This window comes from Scyliorhinus canicula, chromosome 24 (assembly GCF_902713615.1).
Source record: "Scyliorhinus canicula chromosome 24, sScyCan1.1, whole genome shotgun sequence".
NCBI lineage: Eukaryota > Metazoa > Chordata > Chondrichthyes > Carcharhiniformes > Scyliorhinidae > Scyliorhinus > Scyliorhinus canicula.
In genome coordinates, this window is record NC_052169.1 from 18,529,361 (window position 1) to 18,552,821 (window position 23,461).

The 23,461-nt window shown below is 46.7% G+C and overlaps 1 protein-coding gene and 1 long non-coding RNA gene across 3 annotated transcripts in view; one reads left to right on the plus strand and one right to left on the minus strand.

Moving 5' to 3' along the window:
- Nucleotides 1-17,076, minus strand: part of LOC119956946 — a 241,089-nt gene extending 224,013 nt beyond the window's left edge. Inside the window, exon 1 of the long non-coding RNA XR_005458712.1 lies at nt 16,594-17,076. This is a non-coding gene — a long non-coding RNA (uncharacterized LOC119956946). The remainder of the gene's footprint in view (nt 1-16,593) is intronic.
- Nucleotides 17,077-17,471: 395 nt separating this feature from the next.
- Nucleotides 17,472-23,461, plus strand: part of LOC119956802 (fibrillin-1-like) — a 622,562-nt gene continuing 616,572 nt past the window's right edge. Inside the window, exons 1-2 of one of the 2 annotated variants that reach the window (XM_038784238.1) lie at nt 17,472-18,101; nt 23,195-23,277. In XM_038784238.1, coding sequence (XP_038640166.1) covers nt 17,926-18,101; nt 23,195-23,277 — 259 coding nt within the window. In that variant the 5' untranslated portion in view covers nt 17,472-17,925. The remainder of the gene's footprint in view (nt 18,102-23,194; nt 23,278-23,461) is intronic. The other variant, XM_038784237.1, reaches the window with a different exon arrangement.

Below are 23,461 nucleotides of genomic sequence, written 5' to 3' on the forward strand. Positions count from 1 at the left end.
TATCAGTGACTTTTTCGCCTTACTATTCCTGATTTCCACCCAAATGGATTCAACTTTATCCTCCATAGCACCGATGTCATCCCTTACTATTGCCCGGATGTCATCCTTAAATATCAGAGCAACACCACCTCCCTTACCATCCACTCTGTCCGTCCAAATACTTTGATACCCTCGGATAATTAACTCCCAATCGTGACCATCCTTTAACCATGTTTCAGTAATGGCCACTAAATCATAGTCATTCACGATGATTTGTGCCATCAACTCATTTACTTTATTCCGAATACTACGAGCATTCAGGTAAAGTACACTTATGTTGGTTTTTTTACCTCTGTTTTGAATCTTAACATCTCCAGTTTTATTCCTTTTGTTATTACTGGGCCTATTCACTGAGCTCCCCTCAGTCACTGTACCTTGTACTGTCGCCCTTTTAGATTTTTGACTATGTCTTCTCTGCCTTGCACTTTTCCCCTTACTTCCTTTTGCTTCTGTCCCTGTTTTACTACCTTCCAACTTCCTGCATCGGTTCCCATTCCCCTGCCACATTAGTTTAAACCCTCCCCAACAGCTCAAGAAAACACCCCCCCTAGGACATCGGTTCCAGTCCTGCCCAGGTGCAGACCGTCCGGTTTGTACTGGTCCCACCTCCCCCAGAACCGGTCCCAATGCCCCAGGAATTTGAATCCCTCCCTCTTGCACCATCTCTTGAGCCACGCATTCATCCTATCTATCCTGACATTCTTACTCTGACTAGCTCGTGGCACTGGTAGCAATCCTGAGATTACTACCTTTGAGGTCCTACTTTTTAGTTTAACTCCTAACTCCCTGAATTCCGCTTGTAGGACCTCATCCCGTTTTTTACCTATATCGTTGGTGCCTATGTGCACCACGACAGCTGGCTGTTCACCCCCCCAAGAATGTCCTGCAGCCGCCCCGAGAAATCCTTGACCCTTGCACCAGGGAGGCAACATACCATCCTGGAGTCTCGATTGCGTCCACAGAACCGCCTGTCTATTCCCCTTACGATCGAGTCCCCTATCACTATAGCCCTGCCATTTTTCTTCCTGCCCTGCTGTGCAGCAGAGCCAGCCACGGTGCCATGAACCTGGCCTCTGCTGCCTTCCCCTGGTGAGCCATCTCCCTCAACAGTATCCAAAGCGGTATATCTGTTTTGCAGGGAGATGACCGCAGGGGACACCTGCACTGCCTTCCTACTCTTGCTCTTTTGGTCACCCATTTTCTATCTCCCTCATTAATTTTCACCTGCGGTGTGACCAACTCGCTAAACGTGCTATCCACGACCTCCTCAGCATCGCGGATGCTCCAAAGTGAGTCTATCCGCAGCTCCAGAGCCGTCAAGCGGTCTAACAAGAGCTGCAACTGAACACACTTCTTGCACGTGAAAGAGCCAGGGACAGTGAATGTGTCCCTGAGCTCCCACATCGCACACGAGGAGCATGACACGGGTCTGGGATCTCCTGCCATGTCTTAAACCTTAGGTAAATTTATACAACAACAATTTCAAAATAAAAATAAATAAATTAGACAATGAAAAGAAAAACTACTTACCAGTCACTTACCAGGGTTAAAAAGCACCTCTGAAAAAGCAACTCCTCACACTCTGCACCGAATTACCTCACTGCACCAAATTACCAAGTTTCAATCCCCACTTTGGATGAGTCTCACTCCGGATGTGACTCCTCGAAAAGCTCTAGCTTACTGAGTGCGCTCTCTGTCTGTCTTTTATACAGACCTCAGCTAATCGATGACTCAAAAAGTACCTTAACTTCAAAGAGAAGAATACAATGTGCCCCTAAACAGGCCTCAGGTGATTGACAGATAACTGCCTCTCAGCAATTAGGGTGGGGGCAGCTTCAACCAATCAGACACTAAGCTACACACTGCACTTTTAACTGAAAAACAGCAGAATTTGATTTTCCACTTACCTTCCCTGATTTACCTCACTGCACCAAATTACCAAGTTGCAATCACCACTCTGGATGAGTCTCACTCCGGATGTGGCTCCTCGAAAAGCGCTAGCCATTTCATTTGAGAAGGTGGCTAAACAAATGAAATGGCCACAGGACATGTGGGTATTACTGATTTAAACAAAGCTGATTGGTAGGGCTTGTGAAGTGTTTGCATCACTGCCGGAGGAGGTATCTGGGACGTATGAGGAGGTGAAAAAAAATCTATCTTAGGTGCATATGAACTAGTGCCTGAAGCCTACAAAGGTTTAGAAATTTAAGGAAAGAATTTGGTCAAACATACCTGGAGTTTGAAAGGCTCAGAGTAATTTTTATAGGTGGATAAGGGCTTTGAAAATAAACCAAACGTATGAAGCTCTCAGAGAAATTATGCTTTTGGAGGAGTTTAAAAATTCAATTCCTGATGTAGTGAGAACTCATGTGGAAGAGCAGAGGGTTAAAACTGTGAGGTTAGCAGCAGAAATGGCAGATGATTATGAATTAGTTCATAAATCAAAGCTTGGTTTCCGACATCAGTTTCAGCCTGTGAGGGATAGAAACAAGGGACATGAGAAATACTCAAGTGGTAAAAGTAAAGGTGATCTGATGGGAGATAATAAGGAGAGTGTACCTCAGATTAAAAAAGAAATCCAGGAGGGTGGAAGAGACATGAAAAGTTTCAAATGTTTCCACTGTGATAAACTAGGCCATGTAAAGTCACAGTATTGGTGGTTGAAGAAAAGCACCGGGAAGGCCAATGTGGTGAAGCAGGATAAGACAGTGGGGTATGTGAAAGTGGTAAAGGAAAGCCTAAGTGATGCAAAGGAGGTGTTAAAGATTGTACAGCCTGATCAAGAGGTGATTGATAAGAAGGTGCCAGCATCTTTAAAGAATTTACTTGTGTGGGTAAAGTTTACTCATGTGTATCAGGAGCAGGTAAAGAAGTCACAATTTTAAGATATACGGGAGCTAGTCAATCTTTAATGGTAAGAGATGAGGAGTTATGTAGTTTGGGAAGAATGTTGCCAGAAAAGGTGGTAATATGTGGAATTCAGGGTGAGAGGAGTAGTGTTCCACCATATAAGGTAGGGTGGGAAAGTCCAGTGAAGAGTGGTGAAGTGGTAGTAGGGGTAATAGAGAAACTATCTTGTCCAGGAATACAGTTTATCTTGGGTAATGATATAGCTGGATCGCAGGTGGGAGTGATGCCTACTGTGGTTGACAATCAGGCAACTGAAGTGATGAAGGACAAATATCCTGGGATTTTTCCATATTGTGTAGTAACAAGGTCACAAAGTCACAGGTTAAGACAGAAGGAGAAATCAAAGAGTGAAGATGATGTTGAAGTGGAATGATCAGAAACGATTTTGATCAGATGGCTGAAAAAGAACAAGAACAGGTGGAGGATGAGGCGGATATTTTTAGTTCAGGAGAATTGGTGGAGTTACAACAGAAAGATGTAGAAATAAAATGGGTGTATCAGAAAGCAGACACGTATATACCAGAGTGTTATTACCATAAAAGTGATGTCTTGATAAGAAAATGGAGACCTTTACATATGCAGGCTGCTGAAAAGTGGGCAGACGTTCATCAACTAGTATTGCCGGTAGGGTATAGAAAGGAGGTGTTGCGAGTTGTACATGAGGTACCAGTGGTAGATCATTTGGGAATAAGGAAAACTCAAGCTAAAATCCAGAAACATTTTTATTGGCCTGGACTACATAAAGATGTAGTTAAATTTTGTCAATCATGTCACACATGTCAATTGATAGGGAAACCTCAAGCAGTGATAAAACCAGTGCCCTTAATACCCATTCCAGCATTTGAGGAACCTTTTACAAGGGTCCTAATTGATTGCGTAGGACCGCTTCTTAAAATGAAAAGTGGGAATCAATATTTTTTGACGATAATGGATGTGTCTACTAGATTTCCAGAGACCATTCCAGTACGTAATATTACAGCTAAAAAGATTGTGGAGGAGTTACTTAAATTCTTTACGAGATATGGACTACTCACAGAAATACAATCGGATCAAGGATCAAATTTTATCTCCAGGTTATTCAAAGAAGTTATGGATAGCTTAGGAATAAAACAATTTAAATTAACTGCGTGCCATCCAGAATCGCAAAGAGCGTTAGAAAGGTGGCATCAGACATTAAAGACAATGTTGAGGGCTTATTGTCAAGATTATCCAGAGGTTTGGGATAAAGGAATTCCATTTAGGGGCTGATTTAGCTCACTGGGCTAAATCGCTGGCTTTTAAAGCAGACCAAGCAGGCCAGCAGCACGGTTCGATTCCCGTATCAGCCTCCCCGGACAGGCGCCGGAATGTGGCGACTAGGGGCTTTTCACAGTAACTTCATTGAAGCCTACTCGCGACAATAAGCAATTTTCATTTCATTTCATTCCATTTTTCATTTCATTTCATTTGTACTGTTTGCAATTAGGATGCACCTAATGAGTCAACCAAATTCAGTCCTTTTGAACTAATTTTTGGTCTTGAGGTAAGAGGACCACTTAAATTGATTAAGGAAAAATCGGTGAGGAAGAAATCGGAAATTACATCATTGGATTACGTGTCAAATTTTAGGGAACGATTAAATAGAGCAGGTGAATTGGCTAGACAACATTTAAAAGTTGCACAAAATGTGATGAAATGGGTAGTGGACAAGAAATCCAAAGTTCATAGTTTTGCCAGTGGAGATAAAGTTTTAGTGTTGTTACTAGTGGTAGGTGAACCTTTAAAAGCAAGGTTTTGTGGACCGTATCAAATTGAAAGGAAATTAAGTGAGGTGAATTATGTGGTAAAAACGCCAGATAGAAGGAAAACTCACCGAGTGTGTCATGTGAATATGCTTAAAAGGTACTTTGAAAGGGAAGGAGAGAAAAAGGAGAAGGTTTTAATGATTCTAACTCAAAGTGACAAACCAAATCCAGATGACTGTGAATTTGACATACCTCAAATTAAATTGGAAAATGAGGATGTTCTTAAAAATTGGGATAAATTGTTGAATTACCTTCTCGAGGAAAACGGACTGACCTGAAAGAGTTATTGATATCACGTGGGCAAGTTTGTAGAGATAAATTGGGAAGTACTAAAATGGCTATACATGATGTAGATGTGGGAAATGCTGTTCCAATCAAAAAACATCCATATAGACTTAACCCTTTAAAATTGGCACAGCTTCACAAAGAGATTGAGAGTATGCTTAAAAATGGTATAATTGAAGTGGTTGCAGCCAATGGAGCTTACCCATAGTGATGGTGCCTGAACCAGACGATACCCAACGGTTGTGTGTGGACTTTAGAAAGGTTAATGCAGTTACAAGAACGGACTCTTATCCTATCCCACGGTTGGAGGACTTCATTGAGAAGGTGGGACAATCAGCTTTTATCTCCAAACTGGATTTACTTAAAGGTTACTGGCTGGGACATTTGTCCAAAAGGGTGAAGGAGATTTCAGCTTTTGTGACTCCAGGTGGTATATACCAATTCAAAGTTATGCCATTTGGCATGAAAACCGCACCAGCCACATTTCAACGGTTAACTAACAAAATTGTTTCAGGATTATCCAATTGTGTGGTGTACATCGATGATCTGGTAATTTTCAGCCAGACATGGAAAGAACATTTAAAACATCTGATGGAGTTATTTGATCGACTTCAAGAGGCGGGTTTGGTGATAAACCTAGCCAAAAGTGAATTTGGAAAAGCCCAAGTCACTTTCCTTGGCCATACAATCGGAAAGGGTCGAATGGTCACACGGGATGTGAAATCAACAGTTATTGAGGAGTTTTCAATATCCTCGACACAACGGGAAATAATGCGATTTCTTGGGATGAGTGGATTTTACTGGAAATCTGTACCGAATTGTCAGTGTGGTCGCTCCACTGTCAGACTTGCTCAAGAAGCGTAACAAATTCCAGTGGACAGTGGAGTGTCAACAGGCATTTGACGGCCTAAAGGCTGTGTTGACCACTGCTCCTGTGTTATCCATCCCAAATTATATGAAACCATTCAAAGTGGCGGTTGATGCGAGTGCTGTGGGTATAGATGCGATGCTTCTACAAGACGACGTCGAAGGGCTAGATTGGCCTATTGGTTATTTTTCAAAGAAATTGAATTCTCACCAGATAAAGTATTCCACGATTGAGAAGGAGACTTTGAGTTTGGTGCTGGCGTTGCAACATTTTCACATTTATGTGACCAGCAATCCGTCTGACACCGTTCTATATACTGATCATAATCTGTTGACGTTTTTGGAGCGATTCCGGAATAACAATGCAAGGCTGTTTCGCTGGAGTTTATTGTTACAGCCATTTCATTTTAAAATAGTACATGTGGCAGGACGAGAAAACTTGATAGCCGATACTTTGTCACTAATGTGATGAACGGAAGCAGTTTCAGTTGGAGGAAGGAGAACGGAAAAAAAAGGACTATATTATTAGACCTGTTTGCATCTCCTTTCAGGTGATGCAGCGATTCATTTGCACCTCCTTCAGCTTGGTCAACTCTATTCACTCCTCTACATTGGGAGTGTCATGTGAGAGTACCTTTAAGAAATGGGTGTTTAAGAAATGTACTTTTAAGAAATGGGTGTTTGTCAGTAATGTCAGAGTGTGGGTGGAGGTGGGTGGTCTGTCAGCTTTTTACTTCCGTTTTAGGCTGTTTCCTGCTGTTTCCTGTGTGTTTTAGTTTTGTTTTCAGTGTTGGAGCTGAAACCAGACCAAGCAGGTGTACTGCTGTTCTCTCTGCCATCAAAAGACCATCTCTTGATCATTTGGTGAATTCAGAATTATAAATGTTCTCAGTAGTGAATGTAAACCTAATGTGCGTCTGTTAAAAGGTGTTTCTTTTGTCTTCTGGATGTTGTTTGGGAAGTTATTAAGCATTACTTAGTGTTGTATTCTTTGGGGTTGTATTTGAATTAATGGTTGCTAAGATGTTCACTGTATGTTTTAAAAAGGTTAACTTGAGTTCATAGAATAAACATGTTTTGTTTTAAAAAATACTTTTCTATTTCTGCTGTACCACACCTGTAGAGTGGGCCGTGTGCTCCCCATACCACAATCTATTAAAAGTTGTGGGTCAGGTGAACTCCATGATACACTTTGGGGTTCTCTAAACCCTGGCCCATAACAGGAGACTAAACTCAGACTGAGTAATCGCTTTGGAAAACCCTTCACTCTGTCCACAAGCATGACCCGTATCTTCCGGTCGCTTGTCATTTCAACTCAGCATCGTTCTCTTGTGCCCACATGTCCATCCTAGGCCTGTTGCAATGCTCAAGTAAAGCCTAACTCAAACTGGAAGAACAACATCTAATCTTCCGATTAGGCACATTCCAGCCTTCTGGACTCAATACTGAGTTCAACAACTTTAGACTGTGAACTTTCCACTCCATTTTGGCCCCTCTTCTCCCTATTACATTTTTTGGTTCCCTTGGTTTGCCCCAACACAACCCCATCTGTGATAACCCTCACAAGGATCCTGAGGAATCACTCATTGATCTTGTGGAGTACAAGTTCCCATGGTAACAGGCTCAGGCCTACTTCTGTGCCCGGTGGACACCGCAGGAGTTGGATTGCATTATTGACACTTTGATTTGATGTTTATAAGTTTCCATTGCTCTTTGTTATTTTGTGCCCCTACAAGGAGCAGCCTTTTAATTTATCCTCGAATTTGTTTCCTTTATTATACTGATTTGATTGGTGTGGTGAATGTAATATAGATGTATATATGTTAATTCACACTGTCTTTGTAAGCGCAGTAGCGCTATCCTACCACTAGGGGGAGTAGCGCTGGGAGCACTCAGGAACTTGTACTGGGCTCCACCCTTGGCTTCGCTCACAACTCCTCCCCCTAGTGCAGCTGTATAAATACCGGTGTCCAGAGTCAGCCTGGGTCACTACGAGTTCATTGACAGGTAATAGGCTGGCTCTGAAGTAAGTCGATTAAAGCCTAGATTCACATCGGAAACATGTGTCTGGTGAATTGATGGTTCCATCAATTTAATCGACTTAAGAACAGTAAAGATCGATTATGGAATCGGCCCTCAAGCCTGGACGCCTGGAACTCAACCCGCAGGATGCAGAGGCTAAAGAAATCTTCTCCCACTGGATCCGGTGCTTCAAGGCCTACCTGGCCGAAGCGAGCACAGCTGAAACTACAGAGGATCAGAAGCTCAGTCTACTGCACGCGAGGGTGAGCCACAGAATCTCTACGCAACTAAACTCGGCCAGTTCATATACTGCGGCGCTAGCAGTTCTCGAAAAAATGTATGTAAGGCCCATTAATGAAGTTTACGCTCGCCATGTTTTCATGACTCGCCTTCAGCAGCCGACGGAATCACTCGCCGAATTCCTGAGAGAACTTAATAATTTGTCCAATGACTGTAATTACCAAGCGGTTACCGCGGCTGAACACAGGGAATTGGTGGTACGCGATGTTTTTGTAGCGGGCCTCAGGTCTAACTATGTGCACCAACGACTGCTGGAAAAGGGGGCCCACGACTTAGAAACGACTGTGGAAGCTGCTACCACAATGGAGGTCTCCTTCCGCAGCCTTAACTCGTTCCCCACGGACCCCACGACCCAATCATGGGCCCCCGACCAGCGACTCCCCCAGGCCTATGCTACGCGGCCGCCCAGCCACCATGCTGCCCCAGCCAGCCATTATGCTGCTCCAGCCAGCCACTATGTTGCTCCAGCCTGCCACTTCTGCGGCCAGAATCAGCACCCGCGGCAGCACTGGCCGGCCCGCAACGCGACCTGCAGCAGCTGCGGGCGAAAAGTGCATTACGCAAGAGTGTGCCTCGCAAAAAGGGCCCCAGCTTCCAACTCCCCAGCGACTCGCAGTAATCGCTCCCCTCACTCGCAGCCCCGCGGGGCCCGAAACGCTGCGGCCTATGCCCCGATTCCGCCCCCTCCAGCCACGTGCGATCCATGGGGGAGGCCATCTTGGAAAACCTCCACCACGCGGCCAGCCATGTGCGACTCATGGGGGCCGCCATCTTGGACGCCATCTTCATCGCCGCCTGCCACGTGCGATCCACGGGCCTGATCGGCATCTCCGCGCTCGGACAACTCAGCGGAGGAATTCTAATTCGACTATGAACTCAGAGGGCAGTCATCACGGGGCCACTCCAGCACAGCTGATCGAGCCGCCGACTACCCGCAACTCAGCTCAGTCACCCTGGACCAATCACGACCAAAGAATCTACGAAACTCGATGGCAGAGGTCCATATTAACGGGTCCAAAACGCCATGCCTCTTCGACTCTGGGAGCACAGAGAGCTTCATACATCCAGACCTGGTAAGACGCTGTTCGCTCCCCGTTTTCCCCGCACAGCAAACTATCGCGCTCGCTTCAGGCTCCCATTCGGTCCAGATCCAGGGGCGCACCGCCGCGACACTCACAATCCGAGGCGCTAGTTACTCGAAATTCAAACTCTACGTTTTGCCCGAACTCTGCGCGCCACTCTTATTAGGCCTAGACTTCCAATGCAACCTCAAGAGCCTCACCCTCAGCTTCGGAGGGCCCCTGTCAGCACTCACGATCTGCAGCCTCGCTACGCTGCGAATTCCCCCCTCTCCTCTCTTTGCCAATCTCACTAAGGACTGTAAACCCGTAGCCACTCGTAGCAGGCAGCATAGCCTGCAGGATAGGGTATTTGTCAGAGCAGAAGTCCGAAGGCTACTCAGTGAGGGGGTTGTAGAGGCCAGCATAGTCCCTGGAGAGCTCAGGTGGTGGTCGTTAAGACCGGGGAAAAATTCCGTATGGTGGTCGACTACAGTCAGACTATAAATAGATTTACACTCCTCGACGCGTATCCCCTCCCCAGGATTGCAGACATGGTAAACCAGATCGCCCAGTACCGGCTCTTTTCCACGGTGGATCTGAAGTCTGCATACCACCAGCTCCCAATCCGCCCGGAGGACCGCCACTACACGGCATTCAAAGCCGATGGCCGCCTCTTCCATTTCCTCCGGGTCCCTTTCGGCGTCACTAATGGGGTCTCGGTGTTCCAACGAGCAATGGACCAAATGGTGGACCAGTACGGGCTGCGGGCCACGTTCCCGTACTTGGATAACGTTACCATCTGCGGTTATGACCAGCAGGACCACGACACCAACCTCCACCGTTTTCTCCAGACGGCACAGAAACTGAATCTCACGTACAACAAGGAGAAATGCGTTTTCCGCACAACCAGACTAGCCATCCTCGGCTATGTCGTGGAAAACGGAGTCCTGGGCCCCGACCCGGACAGTATGCGCCCCCTCTTAGAACTCCCTCCCCCTCATTGTCCCAAGGCCCTCAAACGGTGCTTGGGATTTTTTTCCTACTACGGCCAGTGGGTCCCTCAATATGCGGACAAAGCCTGCCCACTCTTTAGGACCACACAATTTCCCCTGTCAGTCGAGGCACGCCAGGCCTTCGATGGCATCAAGGAGGACATCGCCAAAGCGGCCATGCGGGCGGTGGATGAATCCACCCCATTTCAGGTAGAGAGCAACGCCTAAGAGGTAGCTCTTGCAGCCACGTTAAATCAGGCAGGGAGACCTGTTCCATTTTTCTCCCGTACCCTCTCCGCTTCAGAACTCCGACACTCTTCAGTCGAGAAAGAAGCACAAGCCATTGTGGAGGCTATCTGTCACTGGAGGCACTACCTCGCAGGTAGGAGGTTCACCCTCATCACCGACCAAAGATCAGATGCCTTCATGTTTGACAACTCGCAAAGGGGCATAATAAAAAACGATAAAATTCTGAGGTGGAGGATCGAACTCTCCATCTACAATTATGATATCAAATATCGACCCGGGAAGCTCAACGAGCCTCCGGATGCCCTATCCCGCGGGACATGCGCCAGCGCGCAGATCGACCGATTAAAAAGCATCCACAATGACCTCTGCCACCCGGGGGTCACCCGGCTCGCCCACTACATCAGGGCCCGAAACCTGCCTTTCTCCAACGAGGAGGTAAAAGTGGTCACCAGGGACTGCCCGATCTGTGCGGAGTGCAAACCGCACTTCTATAGACCAGACAGGGCCCACCTGGTCAAGGCTTCTAGGCCCTTTGAACGCCTCGCGATTGATTTCAAAGGGCCACTGCCCTCAACTAACAAGAACGTTTACTTCTTAAACGTCGTAGACGAGTTCTCCCGTTTTCCATTCGCTATCCCGTGCCCCGACATGACCTCCCACACAGTCATTAGGGCCCTGCATAGCATCTTCACCCTGTTTGGTTTCCCCAGCTACGTACACAGCGACCGGGGTTCGTCCTTCATGAGCAACGAGCTGCCTCAGTACCTGCTTGAAAAGGGCATTGCCTCGAGCAGGACTACCAGCTACAACCCCAGGGGGAACGGGCAGGTGGAAAGGGAGAACGCGACGGTCTGGAAGACCGTCCTACTGATCCTCCGGTCTAGATAGCTCCAAGTCTTCCAGTGGCAGGAAGTCCTCCCAGACGCGCTCCACGCTATTAGATCCCTTTTGTGTACGGCGACCAACCAGACCCCTCACGAGAGGCTCTTCATTTTTTCCAGGGGCACTACCACGGGGGTCTCACTTCTGGCATGGCTGAGGACGCCGGGCCCCGTACTCCTGAGAAAACACGTCAGGGCGCACAAAACCGACCCCCTTGTTGAGAAGGTGCGCCTGCTCCACTCCAACCCCCAGTACGCATTTGTCGAGTTCCCTGACGGCCGTCAGGACACTGTATCCCTCCGGGATCTGGCACCCACCGGATCCAGCGCCCCCTCTACCGCCACAGAAGGATCTCTCACCCTACACCCCATGCTGCTGCCCCCTTGCGCTCCCGAGCCCACTCCACCAGTTCCGCGCCCCCACGCCGGCCAGCCCCCAGAGCCCCCAGTCTCCGGTCGAACCAGGAGAGTATGAAGCTCGGATACAACCCTCCCTGGAGTCCCCCATCGTACCCCAGCACACTACACCCATCCAGCCACCGCAAGAGGCTGCAACCCCGGTGCTCCGCAGATCTCAGCGGACAATTAGACCGCCGGACAGACTGACTTTATAGACTAGACCACCACCCCCGCCGGACTTGATTTTTTTGAACGGGGTGAATGTAATATAGATGTATATATGTTAATTCACACCGTCTTTGTAAGCGCAGTAGCGCTATCCTACCACTAGGGGGAGTAGCGCTGGGAGCACTCAGGAACTTGTACTGGGCTCCACCTTTGGCTCCGCCCACGACTCCTCCCCCTAGTGCAGCTGTATAAATACCGGTGTCCAGAGTCAGCCTGGGTCACTACATAGAACAGTACAGCACAGAACAGGCCCTTCGGCCCTCAATGTTGTGCCGAGCAATGATCACCCTACTCAAACCCACGTATCCACCCTATACCCGTAACCCAACAACCCCCCCCTTAACCTTACTTTTATTAGGACACTACGGGCAATTTAGCATGGCCAATCCACCTAACCCGCACATCTTTGGACTGTGGGAGGAAACCGGAGCACCCGGAGGAAACCCACGCACACACGGGGAGGACGTGCAGACTCCGCACAGACAGTGACCCAGCCGGGAATCGAACCTGGGACCCTGGAGCTGTGAAGCATTGATGCTAACCACCATGCTACCGTGCTGCGTTCACCGAGTTCATCGACAGGTAACAGGCTGGCTCTGAAGTCAGTCGATTAAAGCCTAGATTCATATCGGAAACACGTGTCTGGTGAATTGATGGTTCCACCAATTGGACCCTAAAATACAAATGGCTGAGGCCTGCGCAGCTAGGACTCATTACCGAACCTTTTAAATATGTCCCAGACCCAAATTGGGAGTTTCGGGCTGGGATACGAGTGTTGTATGTCATGGGTGCGGCTTTACTGTTGAGTTAAAATAAATTTGATTCAACCTTTATCTTTGCGTCTCCACCATCCCTCCTCCCCGTGGCCACCTGTCCCTTGTTGTTCAGTTTGGCTCCTACTGAGCACTGACTTTTGTTGTCCTAGTAACACATTCTGCCATCTTTACTTGCACCATTTACACCCTCTTTTTATCTTGTGTCCACGGTACATTTGTCAATCTCTCCTTTCCTGCAACCTATCCCCGGTTCTCCTATTCTGCTACACCCTCTATTCAACCATATGTATTTACATTGTGTATTTATGCATGCCCTATGTTTTTTCATGTATGGAACGATCTGTCTGGACTGTGCACATAACAATACTTTTCACTGTACCTTGGCACACGTGACAATAAATAAAATTCAAATAACTAGTTAGAATTTTGAAAAAACAGAACTGGTAGAAGGGGCCATATGTACTCAAGGTTAAAAGCAAATTACTGCGGATGCTGGAATCTGAAACAGAAAATAACAGACAATCTCAGCAGGACTGAAAGCATCTGTGGAGAGAAAAGGGAGCTAACGTTTGGAGTCGGGATGACTTTGTCAAAGAGTGTTGAGGCTGGATGCGGAAACATTAGCTCCCTTTTCTCCCCACAGATGCTGTCAGTCCTGCTGCGATTGTCCATTATTTTCTGGACTCAAGGTTAACTCTCTTTCTCTCTCACAATGTGGAGATGCCGGCATTGGACTGGGGTGAGCACAGTAAGAAGTCTTACAACACCAGGTTAAAGTCCAACAGGTTTGTTTCAAATCACTAGCTTTCGGAGCACATAACATACCCCCCCCCCACACACATAACAGCACATAACAGACCCGTAGTCCGTCCCCCTGCCCACCACATAACAGACCCGTAGTCCGTCCCCTCCCCCCACCACATAACAGCACATAACAGACCCGTAGCCCCCCCCCCCTTCACTTCCCCCCTATGCCTCCTCCACTGCCCCCAGATTTTGAGGGTAGCCACCACTACCGGACTCGAAGAGTACCTTGCCGGGGGGAGTGGCAGCGGGGCCGTCACCAGTGCCTCCAAACTCGTGCCCACACAGGACGCCGCCTCCATCCTCTTCCATGCGGCTCCCTCCCCCTCCATCACCCACCTACGAATCATTGCCACATTCGCAGCCCAGTAATACCCAAACAGCCCTCCACATTATCCACTCCACCAATCTTGGTGTCATCAGCAAATTTACTAACCCAACCTTCAACTCCATCATCCAAGTCATTGATAAAAATCACAAATAGCAGAGGACCCAGCACTGGTTGCTGTGGTACACAGCTGGTGACTGGGCTCCAGGTTGAAAATTTACCATCTACCACCATCCTCTGTCTTCTATGTGATAGCCATTTATTGATCCAATCGGCCAAATATTCCTCTATGCCATGCCTCCTTACTTTCTGCATGAGCAGATTATGGGGCACCTTATCAAATGCCTTACTAAAATCCATGTATATGACATCAATTGCTCTACCTTCATCTGTGCACTTAGTTACTCCTCAAAAAATACAATCAAACTTGTGAGGCAAGATTTACCCCTCACAAATCCGTGCTGACTATCCTGGATTAAGCTGTATCTTTCCAAATGATCATAAATGCTATCCCTCAGGACCCTTTCCAATAATTTACCAATGACCAAAGTGAAACAAATCGGCCTATAATTCCCAGGGTTATACCTATTCCCTTTCTTGAACAAGAGGACAACATTTGCCTCTCTCCAGCCTTCTGGAACTATTCCTGTAGACAGTGAGGACATAAAGATCAAAGCCAAAGGCTCTGGAAACTCATCCCTCGCCTCCCAAAGAATCCTAGGATATATACCATCAGGCCCAGGGGACTTATCTATCCTCAGGCTTCTCAAAATTTTTAACACATCTTCCTTCCGAATATCTACCTCCTCCAGCCCACCAGCCTGTATCACACTATCCTCCTCACAACATGGCCCCTCTCCTTTGTGAACACTGAAGAAAAGTATTCATTTAGGGCCTCTCGTATATCTTCAGACTCCATGCACACGTTCCCACTACTGTCCTTGACCGGCCCGAACTTCACCTTGGTCATTCTTTTATTCCTCACATAAGTGTAAAAAGCCTTGGGATTTTCCTCGATCATAACTGCCAAGGACTTCTTATGCCGCTTCCTAGCTCTCCTTAGCCCTTGAGCTCCTTCCTACCTATCTTGTATCTCTCAAGTGCCCTAAATCAACCTTGTTTTCTCATCCTTACATAAGGCCCCTTCTTCCTCTTGACAAGACATTCAACCTCTTTTGTAAACCATGGTTCCCTCACTTGACCATTCCCTCCCTGCCTGACAGGGAAATACATACCAAGGACACACAGTATTTGCTCCTTGAACAAGCTCCACATCTCAATTGCACCTATCCCTTACAGTTCCTGTTTCCATCATATGCTCCCCAATTCTTGCCTAATCGCATCGTTATTACCCTTCCCCCAGTTATAAACCTTGCCCTGCCGTATGTTTCTATCCCTCTCCATTGCTATAGTGAAAGTCTCCGAATTGTGGTCACTATCTCCAAAGAGCTCTCCCACAAACAAAAATAACACTTGGCCCGGTTCATTACCCAGTTCCAAATCCAATGTGGCCACGCCTCTTGTCGGTCTATCCACATATTGTGTGAGGGAACAGTCCCATCCATACTATTCGAATTATAGTGGTTCCAATCAATATTTGGAAAGTTAAAGTCACCCATGACAACTACCCTGTGACTACCGCACCTATCCAAAATATGCATTGCAATCTTTTCCTCCGTATCTCCGTTACTGTTTGGGGGCCGATAGAAAACTCCTAACAAAGTGACCGCTCCTTTCCTATTTCTAACTTCAGCCCACACTACCTCGGTGGACAGATCCTCCTCAAACTGCCTTTCTGCAGCCATTGTACTATCCTTGATTAACAATGCTACTCCACCACCTCTTTTACCACCTTCCCTAATCTTACTGAAACATCTAAACCCCGGAACCTCCAATATTCCTGCCCCTGTTCTATCCACATCTCCGTAATGGTCACAACATCATAGTGTGTGGCTCTCAGCTTCCACCCTAGCTTCCTGAATTCCTGTTTTACATCCCCGTCCGTTTTTCTACCTATGTCGTTGGTACCGATGTGTACCACAACTTGTGGCTGCTCCCCCTCCCCCTTAAGGATCCTGAAAACACGATCAGAGATATCACGGACCTTGGCACCCGGGAGGCAACACACCAACCGTGAGCCTCTATCGTTGCCACAGAACCGCCCATCTGTACCTCTAACTATAGAGTCTCCAATAAGTAATGCTCTCCTGCTCTCCCTACTTCCCTTCTGAGCCACAGGGACAGACTCAGTGCCAGAGACCTGGTCACCGTGGCTTACCTCTGGTAGGTCCCCCCCCCCCCCCCCCAACAGTATCCAAAAACGGTATACCTGTTATTGAGGGGAACAACCGCAGGGGATCCCTGCACTGACTGCTTCTTCTCCCTCCTTTTAAATGTCACCCAGCTACCTTCATTCTCAGGAGTAACTACATCCCTGTCGCTTCTATCTATAACCAACTCTGCCTCCTGAATGGTCCTCAGTTCATCCAGCTCCAGCTCCAGTTCCCTAACACGGTCTTTGAGGAGCTGCAGATTGGTGCACTTCCCGCAGGTGAACTCAGCAGGGCCACTGACGGTGTCCCTCACCTCGAACGTCTTGCCGGAGGTATATTGCACTGCTCTCTCTGCTATCCCTTCCATTTATCCACTAGAGAAAAAAAAAGCTTACCTGATTTTCACACTCCCGGACAGCAGTTTTCAACTTGTCCCCGCAGTCTATCCTCACTGAGAGCTCCTTCTAGCCGCAGTGACTGCACCTGAGGCAAATCATTCCCCACAACAGCCAAACAGCGTCGCCGCTCTGCCACCCATCCTACTTAGCCCCTAGTCCTGCAACCCCTCCACAAGGGACAAATAATTGTCAGATCCTCACGATTATGTTTTGCTCCCTTTATTATATTGTCAAACACAATCTTTGAGGGGGGGGGGGGGAGCAGCGACCAAATTCCTTTCAGATTTCCTGCATTGGCCGGGGTGTTTTGTTTCTCCAACCGCCCCACCCCACAAAACAAACCCTTTCCACCTCCACCCGAGGGCTGTCGGAGCCGCTGAGATCGATTTCCCTTTTTGGGTGCTGTTTTTTTTTTGGTTTGTGTGGGTGTTTTTTTTAATTCAACTTCACCTTTTTTCAGGCGGGAAACTTCGACGCCCTGTCTCCGGGCGCTCGAGCCGACCCGCACGCCGGCCGTTGGCGCTCTCGCGAGAGCGAGCGGGCGGGCGGGCTGGCTGACGGTTGATTGGTGAGTGGGAGGGAGCGCGGCGTGCGCGTGGGCTGACGGTTGGTGGGAGGGAGCGCGGCGTGCGCTGAAGGTGGGAAGGAGGGAAGGAGGGAGCGCGGCGCGCGCGTGCGCTGAAGGTGGGAAGGAGGGAGCGCGGCGTGCGCGTGCGCTGAAGGTGGGAAGGAGGGAGCGCGGCGTGCGCTGAAGGTGGGAAGGAGGGAGCGCGGCGTGCGCGTGCGCTGAAGGTGGGCAGGAGGGAGCGCGGCGTGCGCGTGGGCTGACGGTTGGTGGGAGGGAGCGCGGCGCGCGAGCTGTTCAACAGCCCGGGCTCAGCGCAGCGCAAACTTAACATTGCGGACGAGCGGCTGCAGCAAGCCCGCCGGGAGGGGGGGAAAAAAGAGAGAGATAATAACATAATATAAAATATGCATAACTTTTGATATAAAAAATATTTTCCACTCATAGTTTTTTTTCCCCTCCCTCGTCTGGATCTGAAGGGAAAGTCTGAAATTGGAATTTGTTCACCTTTTTTTCTCCCCTCAAGTTTTTTTTTCTCTGGGAAGAAATTTCCCCCTTCAGCTCGGACCCCCATTTTTTTTTGCCTCTCCAAAAGTGCCGTGTGGGGAGAGGGGGGGGCAGGAGGGAGGGGGTGCAAATTCCTGCAGCCCGTTTTGTCCTTGCAATCCCTTTTTGTCCTTCTGAGCTCCTTCTCTCTGCCCATTCGGAGCACCCAGACGTCGGGTAGGGACTGCCGGCCCCCCCGGGCTTGCGGCGGCACAGCGATGTGGATACGCTGGCTCCTGAAACTTTCCGTGGGATTTACAACTTTCTTATCTGTCGCGGTGCCGACAGGGGCGGCGGAGCGGAATCCCAACAGTAACAGCAGCAACAACAACAGCCAGAAGACCGCAAATCGGTTACGGAGACGAGGCGGATCAAGCCAGGATGTACTGAAAGGGTAAATGTTACCGTTACTGATTGTGTGTGTGTGTGTAAATTAATCTGCAAAGATATCCTTTTGTTTTCCACAATGTGTAAATTAATCTGCAACGGTACCTGTTTTCCACATAATGTGTAAATTAATCTGCAAAGGTATCTTCCTGTTTCCCCCACTCTTGTGTAAATTAATCTGCAAAGGTATTTTCCTGTTTTCCACACTCTTGTGTAAATTAATCTGCAAAGGTATCTTCCTGTTTTCCACAAAATGTGTAAATTAATCTGCAAAGGTATCTTCCTGTTTTCCACAAAATGTGTAACTTAATCTGCAAAGATATTCTCCTGTTTTCCACACTCCGTCCCTTGCAAAGAAAGGGTGGAAATAAAATCAATTGTTGGGAACTTTTGCTAACGGCGGAATGGATATTTTTATTTCTCAACCCGAGCGAAGGACGGCCGTCAAGGGAGACTCTTTTAAATTAAAAGCACGATGTTTTTATTTTTTTCGTTATAAAGAGGACAGGGCTCGGCGATTTCCTTTTTTTTTGATGTGGGGGGAAAAAATCAGCGCTTAATGCTTTGCTGGCTCTGGAAGCGGGTTTTTTGTTCTTGCGCCCAGGTTTTTTTTTCGTTGTTTTAAAAAAAGTGACTTTTGGTTGAAGTCTTGGCATTCCCACATCGGTGCATGCATTTTGCGCGATGTCCATAAGGGCCCCTCTGTGGTTTTTTTCCCCCCCCTCCTCCCTTAAAGCGGGCGCAGAGACTGGTTGGTGGATGTGAAGTGGCGGAGGTGCAGAGAGAGCCCCCACCCCCGGTCTGTACCTCTGATCCTGCCTCGCACACACACGAAAAACTATTAACCCCCTCGGCCGACCCTGTGAAAACGTCCTGGCTTTCCATCTGGAACTTATTTGCCACTCTAATTTTTTTTTGGAATCCTGGATTGTGAAGCTCGATACCCCCCCCCCCCCCCCCCCCACGAAAGGCTTGGGACGGGTCTTCTGCGCTGTCTTTGCAGCCCCTGCTGCAATTTGGGGGTGGGGGAGAGAAATATTGCCGCCTGTAGTAAACATTGTACAGATGTTCACGAATAACGTGCGGGTCCTGGGTCATCTCTCTGCTAGAGTTACAGTTCACCTATCGATTACTGGACGTGCCCCAAATTTCTTTTATTCGCCCTCCGGCGCTGGCAAACGTGAAGGGTGCAAGCAGCCTGGCGCTTTTGCCCAATTCGCTTTGCCTTAATTCAACACCTGGGGCCGGGCAATGAAGTTGAAACAAGCGCCGGGGGGTGGAGTGGAATTCACATCAGCAACGTGATACAACGGCATGTTTGCAGATCCCTTGAGTTACGGTTTACTAAATTATATCATTTCAAAATCGGGGATTCACCCCCCCCCCCCCCCCCCCCTCCCTTGTTGGATCATATGTTCAACAGCTGTTTGTAATAGTTCCCTTGTAATCGTTTTGATCCCGGATGGACTCGAATGAAAAGTTGTTTTTATGTAACTCTCATAAGATTGAGTATGATCAAATTCCTTTCGTAACTTTCCGTTGGGGGGTGGGGTCGTTCTTAGTATTTCTTCCAGTATCCAAGTCTAATTTAGACATTCTGAATTCTCTCTCTGTCTACCCGAACAGGCGTCAGAGTGTGGCGACTAGGGGCTTTTAACAGTAACTTCATTGCAGTGTTAACGTAAACCTACTTGTGACAATAATAAAGTTTATTATTAAGTTGCTTTTTGACTGCAAGATTTTTTTTAAAGCTTCAAATGAAGCCACTCTTTACATTACAACGCACAAGACCGCACTATAAAGTTTCAGCTACTAAACCTTTTTATGTAAATTTGGAACTCCGATTGCTTATAGAACATAGAACATTACAGCGCAGTACGGGCCCTTCGGCCCTCGATGTTGCGCCGACCCGTGAAACCATCTGGAGCCTATCTGACCTACACTATTCCATTTTCATCCATATGTCTATCCAGTGACCTCTGATGAAAGTTGGAGCAAATCTTCTGGCGTTTTCGAAATTTAGGGCTATGATGGGGTGGGGGAGTAGAGTTAATGAGATTTGTTGGTAGTGCACTATGGCCGAATGGTCATCTCATGTGTTCTGCAATTTTATATACTCCCTTTATAAAGAAAAAATTGCATGTTTGCAAAGCTTTATTGGGTCTTCAGGATAATCCAATACACTGCACAACCAATTTGGAAGTATTGTTACATATGCAGATGTAGAAGCCAGTTTTCACTTTAACTTTTAACAATCAGCAAGTGAAAAGAATGATGAGTAATGTTGGTGAGGACACCAGAATAATCCTCTGTTCAAATGCATGCACATGATTCAGTTGATGGGTCGAGATCTGAACAAGCACTACTGCCTCCAGCCCCCTAGCAGCTGGAGTATGCCTTGAATACCACTTTAAAAAAGCAAAGAGTTCTACCAACAAATCCAAACTGTCAATAAATGGAATTTATGATGGGCGCCATGGATGTGATTTCTCCATATGCACAGTCTATGGGCACAGCTTGCCACTAATAAAAAAAAAAGGAAAAGAAACTTGCATTTATAGTGTTATTTGTCAAGACCTCTGGATGTATCAAAGTGCTCTACAGTCAATGATGTACTTTTGAAGTGAGGTCACTATTGTAGGAAATGAGACAGCCGTTGTGCACAATCAACTGCCAGGAACAGCACTGTGATATTGATCAGATAATCTGTTTTTGTGATGTTGATTGAGGGATAGATATTGGCCAGGGCTCTGGGGATAACTCCCCTGCTCTTTGAAACACCATGGGATCTTTTGTATCCACCTAAGGTCTCTGTTTAAAATCTTATTTGAATGACGGTACCTCTGATAATAGTGTTCCCTCAGTACAAGACCGTAGCTTCACCCTTCACTTTTGTGCTCAACCTTGGAGTGGGAACTTGACAATGAGAGTGCTGCTTGCTGAACCATGGCAGATACACATATGGTACATGTTTTGAAAATGTACCCTTAAATGTTCAATGCATTTGCGTAACAATTTATTTTTATAGAATGATTAACTCTTTAAAATATATTTGACATTTCACTGTATGCAATACTAATAGAATACAAGTGCAGGGATGTACTGCTGATGCTGTATCAGGCTCTGGTCAGACCCCATTTCATAGAATTTACAGTGCAGAAGAAGGCCACTTGGCCCATCGAGTTCGCACCAGCCTATCCCCGTAACCCAGCAACCCCACCCAATCTTTTTGGACAATAAGGGCAATTTAGCATGGCCAATCTACCGAACCTGCACATTTTTGGACTGTGGGAGGAAACCGGAGCACCCAGAGGAAACTCACGCATACACGGGGAGAACGTGCAAATTCCGCACAAGACCCAAGCCGGGAATCGAACCTGGGACCCTGGAGCTGTGAAGCAACTATGCTATTCACTGTGCTACCGTGATGCCCTCTATTCCAATTTGGAATATTGTGCGCTGTTTTGGGGCCCCATATCTAAGGAAGGATGTGCTGGCCTTGGAGAGCGTTTAGAGGAGGTTCACAAGAATGATCCCCAGAATGAAGGACTTGTCATATGAGGTGGGGTTCAGGACTTTGGATCTGTACTCAATGGAGTTTAGAAGGCTGAGGGGGAATCTCATTGAAACTTACAGAATGCTGCGGCCTAGATAGAGTGAGTGTGGAGAGGATGTTTCTACTAGTAGGAGAAACTAGAACCGGAGGGCAAAGCCTCAGTCTGAAAAGTCGATTCTTATAGATGGAGGAATTACTTCAGCTGAGGGGGTGAATCTATGAAACTCTTTGCCACAGAAGGCTGTGGAGGCCAAGTCACTTAGTGTCTTTAAGACAGAGATAGATAGGTTTTTGATTAATAAGGGGATCTGGGGTTATGGGGAGAAGGTAGGTGAATGAGGATGAGAAACCTATCAGCCATGATTGAATGGGCCGAATGGCCTAATTCTGCTCCTATGTCTTATGGCACTATTAGTAGCAATAAGCTACAATTTCACAGATCATCCATGTTATATAGCTTCTGGTTTTATTAAAAAATATCTAGGAATATTGATTCCTATCCAGTTCAAAGTAAACCCAAATATTTTGAGTCTGGGAATCTTTCACAGTTTATCTATTTAGTAAAACTGTGACACTGCATTGTGCTGAGTGATCACTGCTTCATTTTTATGGGGACTGGTTTAGCTCAGCTGGTTTGTGAAGCAGCAAGGCCAACGAAGCGTGTTCAATTCTTGTACTGGCTGAGGTTATTCATGAAGGCCTGCCTTCTCAACCCTTGCCCCTCGCCTAAGGTGTGATCCTCAGGTTATATCACCACCAGTCAATTCTCCCCCTCAAAGCAGCCTATGGTCATCTGGGACAATGTAGAACCTCCCAATAATTTACTATTAACATCTAACTGATGTTTGCACCACTATTAATTAATCTTAATGGAAAGGCGAATTTTAAGACTTTATGTTTTTGCTCTGAAATTCATTTCGGTAATAGTTTGTCAGTCCGCATTCAGCTTTTTTGGGAAATTGTTTCTTCAGATTATACGGATTTGTTATCCTTCAAGAGGTTTTTATCCCAACAACACTGCTGACCATATTATTTAGCAGTCTGGTCAAAAACAGATATATTGCAATTGAGTTAGACCTTGTATTTTCTTTCATGTTTTGAAGACTAGGTATGTTGTTTTCCTGAAACAGTCATGCCCTGTTAGTGTGCTTTATTTTTGTGTTTTCACTATCAGTACATGGCAGTTAAACACATCAACCTCTACAAGACTCTTTTCTTCATGCTATTAGAACTATAATCTCCTTCTGTGACTTGGTAAGGACATAGAACCAGATAGCAAGTGTGCTCTTACGATGGCATATGAATGTAAAAAAAAAAAAAAATCCTGTCAGATATTTTCCAAGGCACTAGTCTTCTATGAATGCTTTTTAAAACCTGGATTAAATACAGAAGTGGCATTACCCTGAGTTAGCCCCAATTGTAATGACAGAATTTGTGTTTAGGTCCTGCCTAGAAGTATTGTTACAAACATAAAGCATTTATCTTACTTAAATATAAAAGTATCTTTATCTCAGAATAAATGTGTTTAACTGATTTTTTTTTAGGCCAAATGTTTGTGGATCACGTTTCCATTCATACTGCTGTCCGGGATGGAAAACTCTACCTGGTGGAAACCAATGCATTGTCCGTAAGTGAGCGAACTGGGAAGTGGGGTGGCAGTTAGCTGTAAAGTAATGCCAGATTTGAAGCAACTTGATAAAAGTGGGAATATTAATGGAGAAGAAAAGATGGTCGAGCTTTTAGTTTCTACTTTTTATTTCTATTTTGTAATTTTATAAAAAGCACGTTTATATGAAAATTTATCTTCTTAT